The sequence below is a fragment of the Podarcis melisellensis genome, assembly GCF_964234715.1.
Source record: "Podarcis melisellensis genome assembly, chromosome: 13".
NCBI lineage: Eukaryota > Metazoa > Chordata > Lepidosauria > Squamata > Lacertidae > Podarcis > Podarcis melisellensis.
Genome location: NC_138545.1, coordinates 15,897,661 through 15,918,980, shown reverse-complemented (window position 1 = coordinate 15,918,980; position 21,320 = coordinate 15,897,661). Strand labels below are relative to the sequence as shown.

Sequence of the window (21,320 nt, the reverse complement as noted above, 5' to 3'; positions counted from 1 at the left end):
AGTCCGGCTTCCGCGCTGGTCATGGGACCGAGACGGCTCTGGTCACCCTAACAGATGATCTCCGCAGGCAGCTGGATCGAGGCGGGTCGGGGCTGCTGATTCTTCTAGACCTGTCAGCAGCCTTCGGCATGGTTGATTACGAACTCCTGGACAACCGCCTTGCCGACGTGGGGATCCAGGGCACAGTCCTTCAATGGCTGCGCTCGTCTTTCTCTGGTCGGGGACAGAGGGTGGCGCTAGGGGGGGAATTGTCATCACGCCACTCCTTGGTGTGTGGAGTGTCTCAGGGTGCGATATTCTCCCCGATGCTTTTTAACATCTTTATGTGCCCCCCTCACCCAGCTTGTCCGGAGTTTGGGGCTGGGTTGCCATCAGTATGCCGATGGCACCCAACTCTATCTGTTGATGGATGGCCATCCTGACAGTTTCCTCTCTGAGGAGACTGTGGGTGTTCCTGAACTGTTTCAGGATGATCCTACTCAGTTGTTTCATGTAGATGTTAAACAGCATAAGGGATAAAATTGAACCCTGAGGTACTCCACACAAATGGTTCCATGGAGCTGAAGAGCACTCCCTAAGCATGCAGCATTGACTCTGCTACGAGAGCGTGAGATCTCTCTTCCAAAACTTTCTCTCCAGCACACCCTACATTTCCTTTCCACTGTGATGATGATTAGGAGGGATTACCTGGGGTGGGGTGTTTATTTTCTTCCTCCAATTCTTCCCAGACATCATCTTCTTTCTCTTGACTTGGATAACCTAGAGACAGAAGCTCACATTAGCACAACCATCTAAAAATGCCTTCTCCAATGTGGCAACCTATTTAGGTATATATTTCCCATGAAACATCTCAAAGTGGTTTAACAACAAAAGCTACATGCTGAGATAAGAATCACCACTAAAAAGCCATGTCCCCATTAAGGGACCAACAATGGGATAGACATTTCTGCAGCCTTGGCCAATATTCGTAACAGCACCTGAAACCACACAGCAGCAGTGATGAGGAACGAAACTGTACTTGTAAATTCTTTCGTTCAGGAGCTCCTCAGCTTCACAGGTACTTTCCCAGCAGATCATGTCATTCCTCCTGCTCTGAAAAAGGAATCCAAGAGCTGCACCCCCTCACTAGAGCCTAGGACTTCCTGATCAGAAGGTCGGCGGTTCGAAACCCTGCGACCGGGCGAGCTCCCGTTGCTCGGTCCCTGCTCCTGCCAACCTAGTACTTCGAAAGCACGTCAAAGTGCAAGTAGATAAATAGGTACCACTACGGCGGGAAGGGAAATGGCGTTTCCGAGCGCTGCTCTGGTTCGCCAGAAGCGGCTTAGTCATGCTGGCCCCACGACCCGGAAGCTGTACGCCTGCTCCCTCGGCTGATAAAGCGAGATGAGCGCCACAACCCCAGAGTCGGCGATGACTGGACCTAATGGTGTGGGGTCGCTTTACCTTACCGATTTCAAGATCTATCTTCTCTTCCTCTGGGTGTTTCTGTATTTCACCTTCCTCTTCACCAACTGAGCAACCTAGAAACAAACAAGTTTCTAGCAAAATGGGGTATACATTCTGAACATTTGCGATTATACAGTATGCTAGATCAGGGGATGAGAAACATGTGGACACACCCTCCCAAGGTTGGTTGTTGGACTACAATCGGTATATCCAACTTCAAATAGGTTGTGATCTACTACCAGTATAACATACTGGCAGTGATCTACCACCCTCCAAAGTCATTTAAGTTTGTTTATTTATTTATTTACTTACTTAATTAATACCCAATCAATCAATCAAATGGATCTTTATTTCACAGATACAGTAGTTATGTTTGGATATCTTCATGACAGATTCAAATTGTTACTGGATTGACAAGTCACTAAGTATGTGAGAAAAGTCAAACAGACCTGAGGAGACTCTCGGAGCACTTGGGGCTTCTCTCCACCCCCCACCCCAAAGCAGGCCTTTCTCTCTGAGGAGACTGTGGGTCGTCCTGAACTGTTTCAGGATGATCCTACTCAGTGGTTTCATGTAGATGTTAAACAGCATAAGGGATAAAACTGAACCCCAAGGAACTCCACATTGATGGTTCCATGGAGCTGAAGAGCACTCCCTAAGCATGCAGCATTTACTCTGCTACGAGAGCGTAAGATCTCTCTTCCAAAACTCTCTCTCCAACACACCCTACATTCCCTTTCCACTGTGATGATGATTAGGAGGGATTACCTGGGGTGGGGTGTTTATTCTCTTCCTCCAATTCTTCCCGGACATCATATTGACTTGGACAACTTAGAGATGGGGTGACGCTGCTGTGGTTCGCCAGAAGCGGCTTAGTCATGCTGGCCACATGACCCGGAGGCTGTACGCTGGCTCCCTCGGCAGATAAATCAAGATGAGTGCCGTAACCCCAGAGTCGGCCACGACTGGACCTAATTGTCAGGGTTCCCTTTACCTTACTGATTTCAAAATCTATCTTCTCTTCCTCTGGGTGTTTCTGAATTTCACCTTCCTCTTCACTGACTGAGCAACCTAGAAACAAACAAGTTTCTAGCAAAATGGGGTATACATTCTTAACATTTGCGATTATACAGTATGCTAGATCGGGGTGAGAAACCTGCGGACACACCCTCCCAAGGTTCAACAACTTCCTTCATTCTTGACGTCTAGCCATGCTGGCTGGGGGATGATGGGAGATGGAGGACCACAGGTTCCCCACTCCTGGAAACAGATGCCAAGGCCTGGTTTCCAGTCACACCCACTAATATGGTGCCTGCTCTCCTCTGCTCTCGGGTGCAGGGGTGGAGATTCCAGCAGGGGTTAACCAGATTTTTATGAGGTGAAATTCCTGGCAATGCTCCTCATGGGATACTGGGCAGTTCACTGTATCCTGTGGTGTCGCTTAAGTCCAAGGCTGCCTAAAGCAGGCACAGGCAAACTCCGGCTCTCCAGATGTTTGGGACTACAATTCCCATCATCCCTGACCACCGGTCCTGTTAGCTAGGGATGATGGTAATCGTAGTCCCAAACATCTGGAGGGCTGGAGTTTGCCTATGCCTGGCCTAAACTGAAAGGCAGTATGGATGCAACCTGGGAGCGTGTCCCTGCCATGGATGCTCCTCCATCGGCGGCTTGATTTGTGAAGGGTTTCTTAACAGTTTGAAACACTGAGGGCAATCAATGTCCTGAAGCGACATATGATAATGGGCCACAACAATCGGCTGCGAAAAGGACCGCAATTAGCTCCCTGGAGGTATTGGATGAACTTTCTGTTTGAAGCATGACAAACTTTACTTCAGCAACTGATGGAAGGGGAGGACAGGGGGGTTTGTGCTCTCTCTATATGGATGCCAAATGGTTTCTTTTGCCTGTCCTCACCTGCGAAAATAAAAGAACCGTGTGTATGTTGTGTTGATGTTATTGTGTTTGTACTAAAGTGGTACCTCTGGGTTATAAATGGGATCCATTCCGGAGCCCCAGCCATATCCCATAAAGTCCATAACCGAAGGTGCCCTTCTGCACATCCTGCATTCACAACCCGAAGTTTACGTATCCAGAGGGATACGTAAGCAGAGGTACAACTGTACTGTGATACTGAGGGAAAGGGGGGGGGAATAATTTATGTTTAACAAGGATTTAAAATGATTTTACTATGTCCTACCCCCCCCCCCCCCGACCGAGGTTGAATGGACGGCAATTAAAATGATTTATAGATCAGACCTGTAGGGAGGGAGAAAAGGCCCAAAGTGGATCATCTGGGGAAAGTTTGTGTTAAGGGAAACACCAGAGTAGAATTACAATGGCACAGTATGAATATGTTATCTGGGAGCTATTTTTAGCCTTCAAACAAGAAGGCTTGGAATGTGACTTTGTAAAAGTCGCAGGGAATGAAACAAAGAGGACAAACCAATATTGCTCTACAACAGGACTGAGAACAGCAATTTGAATTTTACAACAGCAATTGATGGAATTTGCACAACAGGATTACCGAGAAAATAAGGGGGGAGGGCAAATATGCTTAATAAGGAATTTAAAATGATTTTACTACACCCTACACCCCAGCCCAAGGTTGAATGAACTGCAATTAAAAGGATTTACGGACCAGATCTGTAGAGAGGGAGAAAGGTGCCGAAGTGGATTATCTGGGAAAAGACTTTGTGTCAAGGAAAAGCAAGCTATTTTTAGCCTGCAAGCAAGATGGTTTGGAATGCGACTTTGCAAAAGCTGCAGGGATGGAAACAAGAAGTGAGACCGAATATCCCTCCACAACAGGTCTGAGAATATTGATTTGAATGACTATACATGTGAAAAGGAATCTGTACTTATGGAAAATAAGAAGACTACTGTTTATAAAGATGATATATCGGCAGCAGTGAGAATGATTTACATTTGACTTCCGGGTTGGCGCCTCTGGCAATGGCGGAGCTCCTCTGATCGGGAGGGACTAGCTCTGTGAAAACCAGGGTCTGACCGCCACGGCGAAGGCGGAGACCCACTGAAATCACAGGCAGGAGAAGCTTGTGAACTTGGGATTCGGCTGGCACCTTTTGCGCCTCCCCTACTCGCAGGGAAACCCTGTTTTGGGGATCCGGAGCGAAGTGGGGTGAGCGGTGCGGTGCTTCGAATCGACTGCTTTTTTCACAGAGTGAAGCCGCATTGCTGTTGCCGGAGAGCGCTGACTTTTTCCTGTGGACAATTGGACTTTAAACAACTACCCGTGAGTAGAACGGAAAATTGGATTTCAAATATCTTAATTTGGCATCGAAACGGGAAGGTTTAGAACCTTCCTCTTTTGTAAATATTTTGAAGCAAAGACGTCACAAGCTAAAGTCGTGGAAAATCTTTGGTAAAGGATTAAATTTCCATCTGATAAAAGCACCAAATCCCCCTTGGAAGCAGGAGAAGAGGGGGGAAATTTTGAACCTAGTGAGCCTGCAGGAGAGAGTGAAAAACCAAATTACTACCGCTCTGAACCTGGAAGGGCTGCTAGAAAAAGTGACGTTTTGGGAGAGTTCATTGACTGTGAACAGAACAGAACGTATTTGACAGCTAACTAAATAAGAGAAGTATACTGTTTCCATTGTCCTTTTCTGCATTTAGAAAGGAGGAAAAGTAACTGAAAATTGAAACTATTTTTATTGCTTGAGTTGTTTTTGAAAGGATTGATACAAGTGGAGACTGTTTCCCTCTAGAGGGAGCTTTTGAAATGTTACAGGAGTGGAACTAGGGAATCCCCAGCTGCTAGATAAGAAAGTGTGAGAACAGGGAATTGACCTTGGACTATTTAAGAATGTTGACAGAAGCCATAGTGACCGTACTATGCAAGATAAGCTATTCGCTGGAACAGCTTCATAACAAGACAGGTGATATGACTATTAAAATTGATAGCTTGGGACAAAAAGTGAATAATTTGAAACAAAAAGTGAGTACCAATACAGAAATAATTCAGGACCTGGTACAGGAATCCACTTTGGCAGGACAAACTGTGGAGGAGAAGGAGAAAGCTGTGGAGGACCATAGGTTGAGGCCTTCCATGATTGAATCTAGGAAAAGTCAGATTTTGAGGATCGGATCCCGGCTTGGACCAAAGAAGGAAAGTTGGAAAGATCCCTCTATGCAGGGATCAATTGACTTTTGGGACATGGATTTGGGTTTGGAGGAGACTGAAGTTAGGGGGGCCTTTGGATTTGGAGGAATCTTGAAACATGTCCTGAATTACTTTATGGATCTTAGCCTCAACTATGGAAATTTGGCTGACCTGTCCAGAAGGAATAAAAGTATTGTTGGGTTGGAGTTTTCTCGAAACCTGTTCTTTAGCATTAAAGAATATGAAGAAGATCTGCAGAAGGGACTTGGAAGAGAGTTAAGAGCCTCGGATATAAGATCACCAGGTTGATGGACTATATGGAATTGACGGAAAGGACTGGCAGAACCCGAAAACAGGGGGAGGAGATGGTGGATGAAGATTGGAAAATTTAAAGTTTATATATAGATATATTGTAAAATTAATGAGTGATAGAAAAATGGTGGAATGAATCCTTATGGCCTTAGCAGAAAGGTTATAAGGAGTACAGCATATATAAGTATTTTATCTTTAATGGAAAATAAGGTTAAAAATATGTTAAGATATTTATATTATGATAGAAAATAGAGAAAGATGGAAAGGATTTGCTGAATCAATTAACAGAAGTGGAATACAAAAAGGGAGGTGAGAGGAGGTCGAGGAAATAAGGGAATGAAAGATAGATATGGAAAAGGTGTGATGTATGTTTTCAAATGGTTTTTGTTTTGTTTTGTTTTGTTTAGGGTTAGGGTGGGTTAGGGCTATGTTTAGTTTAGTTTATTGTGTTTAATCTAATGGGTTTAGGTTGTGTTCTGTATTGTTTATATATTGTATTGTATTGTTTCTTTTTTCCTTTGTTCCTTCTTTTTTATCTTTGTCTTGTCTTTTTCCCTTTTCTATACTCTTTAAAAGTAATAAATTTTATTTTTTAAAAAAGAGAATGATTTACATTTAGCGAAGATTTTAAGTGGATTTTAAGAAAAAATGAAATGGCAACAGAAGAGATGGACATATGTGGGCAACAGGAGCAGAAAACCTGATTTTATAAAACTGTATTAAATTAAATTCATTAGGTCTGATTTGTAATAATTTGGAAAACCAATAATAAAAAAGAGAGGTGCCAAGGCCTTTCTGTGGGGTTTAGACAGACTCTTCTTTAATGTGATACAGCTCAGTAATTTCCTTCCTTCCCAGATATTTGCACTTTTTGGTCCTTTCGGTATTGACTTTGAGGTGTGCTCTTGCTTTACGAAATTAAGTACCCCTGAAAGCGTCCAGCCGTGTTCTTGGGCTGTCATCTTTCTCCTCGGGGAATGAATGCTCTAGGAAGGCACACAGAAATAGGCTCCTGATGAAGGTGTAACTCATGGAATTCTACTCAGTATTGATCCAGAGCAGAACTCTGCCGTAAGTTAGCAGAGTAAAAACTTAAATATGTTGCAGGATTCCCCCCAAAATAGACCAGAGGCAATTATATTTCTTCCAGCAGAGCTTTACTGCTACTGAAGGCAAATGTGCATAATGGTCACAAATTCCATACATTCAGGATTGACACTCTCCTTAAGAAATCAGTTGCAGCAGACTTAACTTAAACTTACAGTAACTTATAATAAGACTAAACCTGAACACCATCTATTTGGTGAATAGCAAGTGGGAGGTCATGCGCAGCACACTCTACAAGCTCCTCCCCTTCAGCAGTCTATGAAGAACTTTCCTTTTCAGTTCTCTAATGCCAAATCTCCCAGAGGTCCTGCATAACATGAAGGTATATGTAGAAACTAGTCTTTTTACAAAAAAATGCATTTGTTGCTCCACCCACTTTTGCCTTTGGCCCCACCCACCACCAGCAGGGAAGGTTGGCCAGAAAGGAATGCAGCCCTCGGGCAGAAAAATATTTTCCTGCACCTGCCTCAAAGAAATAGGTTTAAAAAGGCAAAAACAAACCAATGGCTCCAGCTTCTGCTGCTAAACTGCAAACTCACCTGGATGGGATTCCGACATCAGCACTGAGTGGCCAGAACTCTGGAGCAGATTTTGAGACTCATCTGTAAAGTGATAAGTGCTTTCTTAACTCATATGGCTGTTGTGATAACAAGGAAGAAGGAAGATATATCTAAACGTTTTTAAGGTTTGGGAAGAATGGTGAGACTCACCGTGTTTTTGACCTTGCAGGGCATGATTTGAAGCAGGATATGCGACTTCTAAGCATTCCAGGAACTGGCTACAGGCAGCTTCCCCCTTTTCTTGTATCAGAATAAGCAACTCTCTACTTTTTTTCTTTGAGTCTTTGATTTTCTCCAGGCCCTCATATTCTTCTTTTGTGATGACAGTTTCTATGCGTAACTCATCTAAAACACAGTCTATGTCCTTCTGAAGTATATCAATTAATTGCTTTCTCCCTTTGCGTATAATTTCATAGCTGGACATCATCTCTGAAAGCAGCAGTCTGTGAAAGAAACATTTTATTTAAAGAGCAAGAAGAGGGGAGAAAGAATTAGAACCTGTTCAGCTTTCAAAAGTTGTCTTATACCAAATCACAATTTTTGTTTTTCTACTTCAGCTGCAAACTGTGGGTGGTTCCAGACTTGCTATTTTAGGGTGAGATTCAGTCGCTTACCAGCAAATTTATTTTGCACAATTTAATTTGACTTTTAGCACATGTTATAAGCACATTTAAGAAGGAAGAGTTCATGAAATGTACACAAACTCTAAGCATTCACATAAGATCTGTATGCTTTTCATCTCAGGTAGAAAGGAATAGAGCCTACCTTCTTTTCTCTGTAGGAGCAGCAGAAAGACTTCTCAGCTCCAGGTAGCAAATACTTGTGCCTCTCCTATATTTAAAGGCAGAGAGCAGAAACTGAAACTGAAAGTCTCACTCTGACACGGGTTCTGAGATAACAAATGATTTCTAGTAAACGGTTTCTTCCTCCCCTCCCCCTCCCCTTGAAAGAGTGCAATCCAAAGTCCTCAGAACCCTTCTACAAGTTCCTAGATGCGTTTCAAATGCAGGCATGATGAAAGTCAAAGCTCATATTAGTCTAACATGAATATAAAGGTAAAGGTAAAGGTACCCCTGCCCGTACAGGCCAGTCTTGACAGACTCTAGGGTTGTGCGCTCATCTCACTCTAGAGGCCAGGAGCCAGCGCTGTCCGCAGACACTTCCGGGTCATGTGACCAGCGTGACGAAGCTGCTCTGGCGAACCGGCACCAGCGCAGCACACAGAAACGCCGTTTACCTTCCCGCTATAAAGCGGTACCTATTTATCTACTTGCACTTAAGGGTGCTTTCGAACTGCTAGGTGGGCAGGAGCTGGGACCGAACGACGGGAGCTCACCCCGCCGCGGGGATTCGAACCGCCGACCATGTGATCGGCAAGTCCTAGGCGCTGAGGTTTTACCCACATTGCCACCCGCGTCCCAACATGAATATATAAGTGGCTAACTCTGAAACTGCTTCCCTGAGGAATAGACCCATTGATTCTGAGCGACCAGTTTCAGTCTGGCTGGCAGACAGCAGTCTTAAACACTCTTCAGAAATTGGGCCTTGCTCCCCAAACCCTCATAACTATTGACCTGGGCTAAGCTAGATCTGTGGTTAGGCAAAGAATCATGGACATAGAGAGACAACAGGACTGTACAAGCGTCCCCGATTATAAAATCATAGAAAATGGGAGATACCTAGCTGCTCCAGCAACAAAGCTCTATTTCCTCACATCCAGAAATGAAAGAAGGGCTTTTACTCTTGCTAGAAGCTTGGCCCTGACCTCACCGGTTCTGGAAGGCTCCTATAGAAGAGCCCCGTACGCACAGAGACTTTGCATCTGCCCATTAGGGAAAATAGGAAGCCCCAAGCATATATTTTTTAGATGTCCTTTTTATGTTGAGATCCGTAGAGACACCACTGATCCTTTGCTGAAGAGGCTCGCCGATCTTTCAGACAAGTCTAAACTTAATTCTCTCCTCTTAGGCAAAGATCACAAGACAACCTGTCTGGTAGCCAGATTCTGCGCCCAGATTTGTAGGCACAGATCATCCTCTAGAATAAAATAGCTTACTAGGGAAATGCTGAAGTTGCCCTTTGGGGAGCCTCAGGGTCGATTTTTTATGGTAGCCCAAATCTCAGTTGTACGGGTGTACTGTATGTATATATCTCATGAGCTATTGCTGCAATCTGCTCCGAATGTATACTTTATCTTTATGAATGCTGTTTTTATTGTGTTATGTTCTTTGACCGTAATAAATTATCTATCTACCTCCCTCCCCCAAAAAAGAAAGTAGCGTCTGTCTGCATGTTTCCTTTTAAAAAGGCTGATTAAGATAGGGAACTTGAGTACAGTGTTTGGGCTGGGTGGGTTAAGTGACTCTCTCCTCCATTACAAAATGGTGGAAAGGAATTGGCTCACAGCGCTTTGGAGTTGAAGGTTCAGTTTGTCCTTTGCAGAAGAAGGCAGGGGCTTTTTTTTTCTTTCATGCTTTAGCATGACCTGAAAGTTCAGAAAACCTGCACATATGATAAAAGGTGCCTTCCTTCACTTTCGCTTGAGGCGCCACGGAAGATGGCTGACAATACCATCACTCCAGCTCCCACGAGGTAATTAGAGGCTGAGGTGGGAGTAATCAGCCTCCCAAATTCTTCCCGGTGTAAAGGAAGATGCAGTCTCATCCGCGGATGCCCAATAAACCACCCCCAAGTTCGTAAAGAAGGAGGGGGTGGGGGCACTGGATGGAAAGCCCCCGAGGCAGTTCGGACTATACGATATGTATTTGTATAATTTGGAATATTTAATGTGATTGGATTGGATTGTTAAAATGGAAAATTTAATAAAAAATATATATATTTAAAAAAGATAAAAGGTGCCTTCTTTTTCTTAACACTTCCAACATAAATTATCATTCGTGTGGTAAATCTTTGCTAGTTTTACCGGGGTTAAGTACCATCTATATACATCATTTTCATAATGTTTTCTTTTAATACAGCACATGCAGTAAACTTAACCCCTTTCTTCCACAACGTTTCCCAATCTTCCAACATTATATTGTGTCCAACATCTCTTGCCCAATCTATCATCACAGATTTGACTCGTTCATCGTTTGTATGCCACTCCAACAATAAATTGTACATTTTGGATAGATTTTTAACATTGGTATCTAACAACTCCGTTTCCAATTTGGTTTTTTCCATTGCAAAACCATTTTTAAAATGAAGTTTATACAGCTCATTGATCTGATAATATTGTAACCAACCATCTAATTTATCTTTTATTTTATCAAATGGTCTTAATTTAAATCCTTCATTATCTTCCAACAATAAATCAGCATATTTCAACCATTTAGTCTCCATATTTAACTTTTTCTGGGCCTTTGCTTCCATTGGTGAAAGCCACCTGAGTGTTCTCCTTTCTAGGAGATCTTTATATCTTATCCAAACATTATATAAAGATTTTCTAATTACATGATTTTTAAAACCTTTGTGGGCCTTCATCTTGTCATACCATAAATATGCGTGCCAACCAAATACATTGTCCAGTCCCTCCAAATCTAAAACATCAACATTGTCTAATTGAATCCATTCCTTAATCCAGCAGAAAGCTGCAGCTTCAAAATATATCTTCAAGTCTGGTAGGGAAAACCCCCGTCTTTCTTTTGAGTCTGTAAGTAATTTATATTTAATTCTGGGTTTTTTCCCCCTGCCAGATAAATTTAGACAATGCTTTCTGCCATTCTTTGAAACATTTAATATTAACAATAATTGGTAAAGCTTGAAATAGAAACAGCATCTTTGGCAATACAGTCATCTTAACCACCAATATCCAGCCCATTGATGACAATTTTAAATTTGAAGAAATCTCAAGTTCTCTCTTAATTTCGTTCCATAATTTCTAATAATTATCCTTATATAAATTCAAAATTTTCACCAATAAATTCACACCCAAATATTTCACTTTCTTCACAAAAACAAGGCTTGTCTTTTCTTGAAGGGTTTTTCTCTCCTCATTATCTAATTTTTTTTCAACACTTTGGTTTTGATCTTATTTAGCTTAAATCCTGCTACTTGCCCGAACTCCTGAATCACCTCCAGTGCTTTTACTGCACTGGAGTCTGGATCTTGTAAAGTTAACACCAAATCATCAGCAAAGGCTTCTAACTTATATTGTTTAGAATCCTACTGTTATACCTTTAACTTCTTCCTCCTTCCTCAACACCAACAAGGTCCTCTCCTTCGCCAGGCCAGGTAAACCTGCATGTGTCCTGATTGTCGCAGGAGTTGAGTCTACCCTGGCAGCAGATCTCTTGGCTGCACATGCCTTCATATGCAAAGCCTATTGATAGCAATCAGATACACAGATGCCACCTCCTAGGGGGGGCCTCTTCCCCCAAGTTAATGGGCATTGCCATTCAAATGGTGTGTGTGTGTGTGTGTGTACAGCATCATGTACTTGATTATGCAGGGAGGGACTTTACCTGCCCCTCCCCCAATGTTTTATTGAAGTTGGCATCTCTGACTTGAGTAAAGAGTTAATATTACTCCTTAAAGCGTTACAAATACCTTCAACACCCTTAGGATATACAGAACAACAAATGCCTCAGTCCTTTGGACTTGGGGTTCGGGTTGTCCTATGCAGAAGGCAGAGTCTTATTCCGCTCCTGTTTTAGCACTGCAAATATTTAACAACAGGCCTGTAATAAGTTCAGAAAGCTTGCAGGCCTTTCCAGACCCTCTGGAACACCAGAAGCTCCCATCTAATATCTGAATTGGCGGAAATTTACAGAGATATACCCAAACAGTTATTGGACCTTAGGGCCACCTATATAGATCTGACTAAATTGTTGAGATATAACGCAATCCCTTACAGGTGGGAGTTCCCACAAGGACTATCATTTACCTACAAAGGAAGGAAAGTAAGAATCAAAACACCAGAGGACCAGCAGAAGTTCCTACACGACCACGGGGAAGACCTCCAAAAAGGAGCCGCAGCTTCTTGGCCACCACCACCACCGGGACCATCACGGGAACCTACACCGTCTGGATCTGGACCAGCATTACCACCTCCGGGATCGGAGGGAAATCAAGATACCCCATTGTAGACCTACAACTAATCCAGGATGTCTTTGCAGCTGTGCAGTTGGAATATAAATGGTGGAAACTCCCCGGAAAAAAGAAGAAAAGTGTTTCATATATTGAAAAAAGAACAATTGGACATCATTTGCTTGCAAGAAACTCATGTGACAAGGCTCCATAGAAAAGTGTTAATCAATAAAAGGTTAGGCCAGGAATTTATTTCTTCGGACAGAGTTAAGAAAAGAGGAGTGGTGATATATGCAAAGGAGAGCTTGTCACTGAAATTTCTTTTTAAAGATGATCATGGCAGAATTTTGGCGATTGAAATTCAGACACAGGGAGAAAAATTCTTGATATTAAGAATATATGCACCAAACGATGGAAAATCGGATTTTTTTAGGAAGCTGCATGAGATTATGCTGGACTACTTAGACTACAACAACATTATTATGTTGGGAGATATGAATGGGGTTGTGTCCGTAAACATGGATAAGTCGCAAAGTGCAAACATAACGAAAGAAGGCAGACTACCTAAAACCTTTTTTGAAATGACTGACAATATGGATTTGATTGACATATGGAGGATTAAGAACCCCCTAGGAAAAGAAGGAACCTTCTTTTCTGAAGCTCATCTGTCATGGACACGAATCGACCAAATATGGATAACTAGAGGACTGGCACCTAAGACTAGAAAAGTGGAAATCTGCCCAAGAACCTGCTCCGACCACAACGCTCTGAAAGTGGAATTGAGACTAAATACAACCGGATCCTTCAGATGGAAAATGAATGACACCTTACTAAGAGATCAGGAGATTGTTAAGAAGGCCCAAAAAACCCTTAAGGACTATTTTGAGATAAACCTAAATACTACGGTGGAAAAAAGAACAATCTGGGACGCAAGCAAAGCAGTTATGAGAGGGTTTCTAATTCAACAAAATACGATTAAGAAAAGACTCTGGAATGAAAAGAAGGAGAAGGTATTGGAGAAAATAAGAGAAGGAGAGAAAAAATTAAGATCAAGACCCAAGTCAAAGGAAGTGCTGAGAGAATTGAAATTTTTCCAAGCACAATATTCAAAATTGATAAACCAAGAGGTGGAATGGAAAATTAAACAAATGAAACAAAGATCTTTTGAATCAGCGAATAAGTGTGGGAAACTGCTAGCATGGCAGTTAAAAAAGAGACAAAAATTAAATACAGTTACAAATCTAGAGATTGAAGGGAAAATTGTCCAGAAACCCGAGGAAATTAGAAAGTGTTTCCAGAGATATTTCAAAGAACTTTATGCACAAGGGCCGCAGAAAGAATCTGAAGTGGATCAGTTTGTTAAAACCAATGGACTACAAGAAATACCCCAGGAAATGAGAACAATCCTGAATGGCAAAATCACACAGCAGGAAATTGAAAGCGCCATACAGAACCTTCAATTAGGCAAATCTCCAGGCCCCGATGGACTTACCTCCAAATACTACAAGGTTTTGAAGGACTATTTGACACAACCGTTGATGGAGGTTTGTAACTTGATCATGGAGGGGAGAAAGGCACCGGAAACGTGGAAAGAAGCTTTCATTACATTGATACCGAAACTAGAAACTGAGAAGAACCAACTTAAGAACTACCGTCCCATCTCACTCTTAAATGTGGATTACAAAATTTTTGCGGATATTTTGGCAAGTAGGTTTTAAAAAGTGCTTAATCGAGTGATCCATAAGGATCAGGCAGGCTTTCTCCTGGGTAGGCATCTGTTTGATAACACAAGAAACATCATTGACATTTTGGAACTTTTACAAACAAATCTTAACACTAGAGCGGTGTTAATTTTTATTGATGCGGAGAAAGCCTTTGACAACATTTCTTGGATGTTTATGAAGAAAAATTTGGAAGGGATGGGAGTGGGGCGGGGGTTTGAAAATGGATTAGAAGCAATCTATTCAGAACAAAAAGCTAAATTGATAGTAAACAATGTGGTGACAGAAGAGTTTAAAATTGAAAAAGGGACACGGCAGGGGTGCCCCTTATCCCCTCTATTGTTTATTTCAGTCCTGGAGGTGCTATTGAACATGATTAGAAAGGACCGGTTGGTACAAGGAATTGAGGTCGGAGCGAAGCAATATAAACTGAAAGTATTTGCAGATGATTTGGTATTAACATTACAGGAGCCAGTCTCTAGCACAAAAAGAGTTTTAGAATTAATTTCTGATTTTGGTCGGGTGGCTGGATTCAAGCTGAACAAGCAAAAGACTAAGGTTTTAGCAAAAAATTTGACATCTACAGAAACAGATGAGTTTCAGAAAGAGACAGAATTAAATGTGGTTAAAAAAGTGAAATACCTAGGGGTGTATCTGACCTCCAAAAATTTGAATTTATTTAAAGACAACTATGAGAAATGTTGGTCAGAGATTAAAAGAGATTTGGAAATTTGGTCAAGATTGAAACTTTCCTTGTTGGGTCGAATAGCAGCTATAAAGATGAATGTATTGCCAAAAATGTTATTTTTGTTTCAGACCCTTCAGATCGTGGACAAAGTGGAATGTTTTGGAAAATGGCAGAGGGACATATCTAAGTTCGTTTGGCAGGGCAAAAAGCCCCGAATAAAGTTTAAAATAGTAACGGATGCAAAAGAAAGAGGGGGGGTTGCTCTGCCAGACCTGAGGTTATATTATGAATCTGCAGCCTTCTGCTGGTTGAAAGATTGGATCTTACTGGAGAACACTGATGTCCTGGATCTGGAAGGGTTTGATAATACTTTTGGATGGCATGCATATTTGTGGTACGACAAGGTTAAAGTTCATAAACTGTTTAAAAACCATATTGTTAGAAGAGCAATTTTTATGGTCTGGACAAAATACAAAGACTTATTGGAGAGTAAGACTCCGAGGGGGCTTTCACCGGTGGAGGCAAAGGCCCGTAAGAGACCTAACATGGAGGCCTACTGGCCAAAGTACTGGGAAATAATTGAAAAAACTGGAGACAATTGGAGGTTACAGAGCTTGGATAAATTAAAAAACAAGGTGCGAGATTGGTTGCATTATGCTCAAATCCAAGAAGTTTTTAAAGTGGATAAAAAAGTTGGGTTGCAGGTGGAAAAATCGAAACTAGAGACAGAATTGTTAGAACCAAAAAACAAATTACTTTCGAGAATGTACAACTTGCTGCTTAAATGGAATACACAGGATGAGACTGTCAAATCCGTCATGATAAAGTGGGCGCAGGATATTGGCCATAACATCATGTTTGAGGACTGGGAAAAGTTATGGAACACCGGAATGAAATTCACGGCATGTAGTGCCTTGAAGGAAAATATTATGAAAATGGTATACCGGTGGTACATGACCCCAGTCAAGCTTGCTAAGATATATCACCTGTCTGATAATAATTGTTGGAAATGTAAGGAGGCGGAAGGGACATTCTTTCATCTCTGGTGGACATGCCCAAAAGTGAAGGCCTTTTGGGAGATGATTTACAATGAGTTGAAAAAGGTACTTAGATATACCTTTACTAAGAAACCGGAGGCCTTCCTTTTGGGCATTGTGGACCAGAGGGTGTTAAAGAAGGATAGAACTTTCTTTATGTATGCTACCACAGCAGCAAGAATTCTCATCGCGAAGCATTGGAAGACACAAGATTTACCCACGCTGGAGGAATGGCAGACGCAGTTGATGGACTATATGGAACTGGCTGAAATGACTGGCAGAATCCGAGACTTGGGAGAAGAAGCAATAGAAGAGGACTGGAAAAAATTTAAGGACTATTTGCAAAAACATTATAAGCTGTATGAATGTTAAGAAAATGCAACATTTAGGAAATTTTAGCCTCAGCAAATGGTAATTAGGTGAAATGAAAACGAAGGTACAAGAAGTTAGAGGTGGAATTATGAAAAAACTTTATTGTGTTTTAAATTTTAATATATAAGAATTGGGATATAACATTTTGAACTCAGTAACATGATAAACTGAAAGATACAATAAGTCATGAAACAAGATAACAAATTGCTGATATTTGTAACACAGATAACGCTGGGTCTGGAGGTTGTGGGGAAGTCCAGTAGGTTTGTGGAAAAAAGAGTATGGAAATTTGAACCTTTAATATTTTCTCTGTTTCTTCTGTCTTTTCTTCTTTTTTTCCTTTCTGTATTTCAAAAATTTAATAAAAACATTATAATATCTGAATTGGTCCATCTAGTTAGTCCAGCATTGAACCTGGGGCCTTCTGCAAGCAAAGCATGTGGCCTGCCTCTCAGCCAATGGGCCATTGATTTTGGATATAATATTGAATTAGAAGCATGGCATGAATTATGGAATGTTAACATGAAATTTACGGCTTGTACGGCATTGAAGGAGAACTTATGGAAAATGATTTCTAGGCGGCATCTTATGCCAGTAAAATTGGCACAGATGTACAGAATGAGAAACAGGAAATGTTGGAAATGTGGAGAGGCGGAGGGAGACCTCTACCACATGTGGTGGACCTATGGTAAAGTGAAGGGTTTCTGGGAATTAATTTACAATGAACTCAAAAAAATCTTTGTGCACATTTTTCCAAAAAAGCCCAAAACCTTTCCACTGGGATCGATGGGGAAGGAAATTTTTTAAAAAGATAAAAATCTTTTTCTGTATGCCACGACAGCAGCAAGAACTACGTTGCCTCAGAACTGGAAAACAGATGTAATACCTACCATTATGGAATGGCAGGTTAAGATGTTGACTTATGCAGAACTGGCCAGATTATCAGGAAAATTACGAGATCAGGATGAACAGAAGTTTCAAGAAAGTTGGAGTAAATATTTGGTGTATATAAGAGACTATTATAAAACCCTAAAGACACTGTCAGGGTTAGAATAACTCTAACAGCGTATGGTAAAAATAAAGCTAAACAAACAGAATACGTGATGTTACAAAATCTATGATACTTACCGAAGGGGTGGAGGGAAGTCCAAAGCTCGGTAGAGCTAAAGATAAGTATGCGATTTATCTGTATAATGAATGTATGTTTAATGGAAAAACAATAAAAAATTATTGGAAGGAAAGCCAACAACACCTGGAAGGCAGCAGATTCCCTATCCCTGCCTTATCTATTGTAACAATGCCAAGAAAGTTGTGGGGCTTCGAGGAAAAGAGCTGAGCTTCTGCTCCAAATGCCCTATTTGAAAAGGACCCAGTATTGTAGGAGCTTGCTGCCTTCTTTGCATGTCTCAAAAGTGACCTTGTTTGCCCTTCCCAGGCTGTGGATGAGCATGAAGCAAATTGCCATTCACAGAGACTAGAGAAACCCCCTGGGACCCTGAAAAGGCTGAAGATTGGCACTCCCGTCTTTGTGCAGACCTTAGACGACGTCACAATCTGGCCTGAGGTGAGACACAAAGATAATGAAATATTCTGTCAATGCAGAGCCAAGCGGTGACGCATGAGAAAGGGAAGGAACTAAACCAGGACCCCTACTCACCCTTTAATTTGACTCTCTTGGGATCATGGGCGGGGCTAAGCCTCATTCCCACCTACAGTGGTTTCCCGCAGGAAGTGAAGTTTCGATACCTGGATGCCGAGAAGCTGCAGCAGTACGTGGAGCTGTCTGCTGAGCAAATGCAAGAGAAGTTCAGCTTCACGTTGGTGGAGAAGCACACAAATAAAAGCATCTGGAAGGTCAATGTGAATTGAGGTGCATTTTGACCGACTGAAGATCACAAGGTTGGGAGGCAGGATGGCAAAGGGCATCTCAGTCACATTGCCTCTTTTCTGTTCTCTTGCAGAAGAGTTAGATCCAGGTCAGATGAATTCCTCTATTCTACGCCCAGTACAAGGTAAGCAAGTTTTATTTACCTGTAGTTATATCCCACCTCCCTCCCAAGGGGGCACAGTGCTACACACATGGCAGAATAATAATAAAAAGTAACATTTGTAATGTCATGGAAGAGCCTTCCTAGACAAGCTGACCTGGCTTCATCATGTTCTTTGGGGCCAGATCAAGATCTTTAAAAACACCTAGGTTGTTAAAGTTTGGCTGAACTCAGCTATCTAGACATGCCAGAAGAGTCCAGTGTATGGGCTCCCAATAACTCATCTCTCATCGTCATCAATTTCTTATAGTTCCTGCTTGCTTCATTCATATCCTCTCTGCCTCTCTTTTCCAGGTGATTGTGGCTACCCACTGCCCCATACACCATCCCAGAGAACTGACTCAGGCCATGATGCAGAAGGCAGGTAGGGATTAACCTTTCTCTTGAAGGAGATGGGAAAATATATTAATTCCTGTGACCTGTGTGAATTGTGTGTGTGTGTGTGTGTGTGTGTGTGTGTGTGTGTGTGCAGGAATTAACAAGAGGAAAATTGCTGGGTACCTAGATTAAAAAGCTGGGACTGAACACACACTCCACTAGGAGAGAGCCCCAGTTGCAAAGTAAAGACCAATAATAATAATATACAGTGGTACCTCGGGTTACAGACGCTTCAGGTTGCAGACTCCGCTAACCCAGAAATACATTGGGTTAAGAACTTTGCTTCAGGATGAGAACAGAAATTGTGTGGTGGCGGTGCGGCGGCAGCAGGAGGCCCCATTAGCTAAAGTGGTGCTTCAGGTTAAAAACAGTCTCAGGTTAAGAACAGACCTCCAGAATGAATTAAATTCTTAACCTGAGGTATCACTGTATTACTTTTACCCCACCTATCTGGCTGGGTTGCCCCAGCCACTCCAGCAACGATGGAGCGGGCCTTTCACAGCAGAGCTGATGAAGGGAATTCTGCTTCTCAGCTCTCCCAGTGCTAGAATGGTCAGGCAGCAGTATAACATTGAAATACAGGTCATTTGACCTCCTTTATCCCATTTTGGCTCCATGTAGCAGCCAACCTCTTCCCCTCAGTGTCATTCCTAGTTGTAGAAGTTGGCAGTATCTTCTAATGATCTGCCTCATTCCCAGGTCCATTTGCTGAGCTTCTCTTGTTTTGTGTCTGCTTTTCCTTGCTGCTGGGGGTGACATTGCAGGGCAATGGAGAAGACCATCGCAGACTGCCTGTTGTCCACGCTGGAGAACTTGCGGGAGGACGAACTCAAGAGATTCAAGCTCAAGCTCAACAAGTTCCCCCTCAGGGAGGGCTATGACAACATCCCCCTTGGGACACTGGAGAAGGCAGATGTGGTGGACTTAAGCCACCACCTTCTGAGTTTCTACCCGGAAGATTATGCTGTGCAGGTGACGGCCGAGGTCCTCAGAGCCATCAACTGCAGAAACGAGGCACAGAGGCTCCTTGCCCTCACCGGGAAGGAGTAAGGAAAAAGGAATGCCGTCTCATGGAACTCACCATGAGTTAAGGGGAAAGGACTGTCATTTTCCTCAGCCCTCTGCAAATGGAGGGAGATTGATTCTGATCCTCTTTTCATGGGAGTCATGAGGGTGGAAGTGGTAGTTTAAAAAGCATGCAGAATCTTGTTCAGTTATGTATCTGCGTTTGCAAAGCACAGGAAATTTAGGTTGCTAGACCTTTTAAATATCCCAGTATTAGGCACTGACAATGTGCTCTCCCATCTCTACCCCTCTGGCAATGAATTGGACCACATGTTGCACAAGTTTTAAAAGGTTTACTACTTCCATAATACAAGGTCTTAGTCATAGATCCGAGCGCCACAGCAAAAGCAATGCAGGTAGACAAATTAACCGAGTACAAAATTACAAAGTCAGTTCCAAAATGGAGTCTGGGTTCAGGAAGGAGCTCAGACACGTGTTCTCTGATCTATGTTCCACAAAGGAGAGAGAGAGAGAGAGAGAGAGAGAGAGAGAGAGAGAGAGAGAGAGAGAGAGAGAGGACTAGGAAGAAAGCTTTTGTTACGGAAAAATCTAGGTGCGAGGCTGCTCAGTCACCCAGCTCGTCTCTCAGGAGGAGAGGGGGAGTGACCTCACAGAGCCTTCTCTAGCAATTAAGAAACTGCGAGGTTTTTAAGCCCTCCATTCAAAATGCTGGGCTGCAAAAATCTTCCACAATGCCTCCATCGTTGTCTCCATTTTTTTGTCCCTGCAGCCAGAAACCCTTTCTATACCAACACGTCTAAATACAACAATTGTAACCTTGGGGGGTTCAGTCTGTATGATGCTCAAGCCGCGTGTAATTCCTGGGGTCCTGGATCCAGCAAGGATTAAAATGTAATGGAGGATTCAATTCCATTGCTGAACTAGTCGGGCATGTGATAGAACTGGCCATGGCTCCCACCTATGGACCATCATTCTTAGTATAACAAAAGAAGTGATGGTGCCTTCTGGGCAAATGGATTGGGCTGGCATGCAGCAACAACATTTTTGATGATGTCACACATACAGATTAATATATTTTTAACTGCCGCTATATCTGAATTGTCTCTGTTATACCTAATGTGATTCAATGTATTCCTGTTGTGTTTTTAACCAGGCCTTTGGTTGATTTTGATGCACATAGAGACGTATAAGCTTGAAATGTGGGGTTTTTTGGGTGGGGTAGTTATTGGGTTGTTGTTTTTATTATATATTTTGTGGTTTTATTTTTATTTTTAAAAACAAGCAGAGCTTGAATCATAGCTGTCAACTTTCAGATTTGAAAATAAGGGACCAGCAGCCTCACCTGTCCCGGGGACAGTCTATCTAACAATCCAGGATAGCAGCGGAAAGCAGCGCTGGAATAAGGGAATTTCCCATAAAAAAAGGGAAGGTTGACAGCTATGGCTTGAATCTTGGGAAGACTGAGGTACTG

General features: G+C 42.3%; 3 protein-coding genes across 15 annotated transcripts in view; 1 reads left to right on the top strand and 2 right to left on the bottom strand.

The window, feature by feature from the left end:
- LOC309353951 (up-regulator of cell proliferation-like) overlaps positions 1-8,292 on the bottom strand; it is a 54,750-nt gene extending 46,458 nt beyond the window's left edge. For 4 of the 13 annotated variants that reach the window (XM_081883576.1, XM_081883579.1, XM_081883578.1 and 1 more), the window contains exon 1: positions 2,215-2,259. Coding sequence is in view for 4 of the 13 variants with exons in the window: in XM_081883574.1 (XP_081739700.1) it covers positions 688-759; positions 1,449-1,520; positions 6,811-6,870; positions 7,531-7,593; positions 7,702-7,978 (544 nt within the window). In the remaining 9 variants the exon portion in view is untranslated. Of the gene's footprint in view, positions 1-687; positions 760-1,448; positions 1,521-2,214; positions 2,260-2,445; positions 2,518-6,810; positions 6,871-7,530; positions 7,594-7,701 lie in introns of those variants that run through there. The other 9 variants (XM_081883580.1, XM_081883587.1, XM_081883577.1 and 6 more) reach the window with 7 other exon arrangements.
- Positions 1-20,960, top strand: part of LOC309353969 (uncharacterized protein) — a 50,637-nt gene extending 29,677 nt beyond the window's left edge. The window contains exon 13 of the mRNA XM_081883635.1: positions 19,588-20,960. Coding sequence (XP_081739761.1) covers positions 19,588-19,873 — 286 coding nt within the window. The 3' untranslated portion in view covers positions 19,874-20,960. The remainder of the gene's footprint in view (positions 1-19,587) is intronic.
- Positions 1-21,320, bottom strand: part of LOC309353949 (interferon-induced very large GTPase 1-like) — a 56,579-nt gene that overhangs the window by 12,294 nt on the left and 22,965 nt on the right.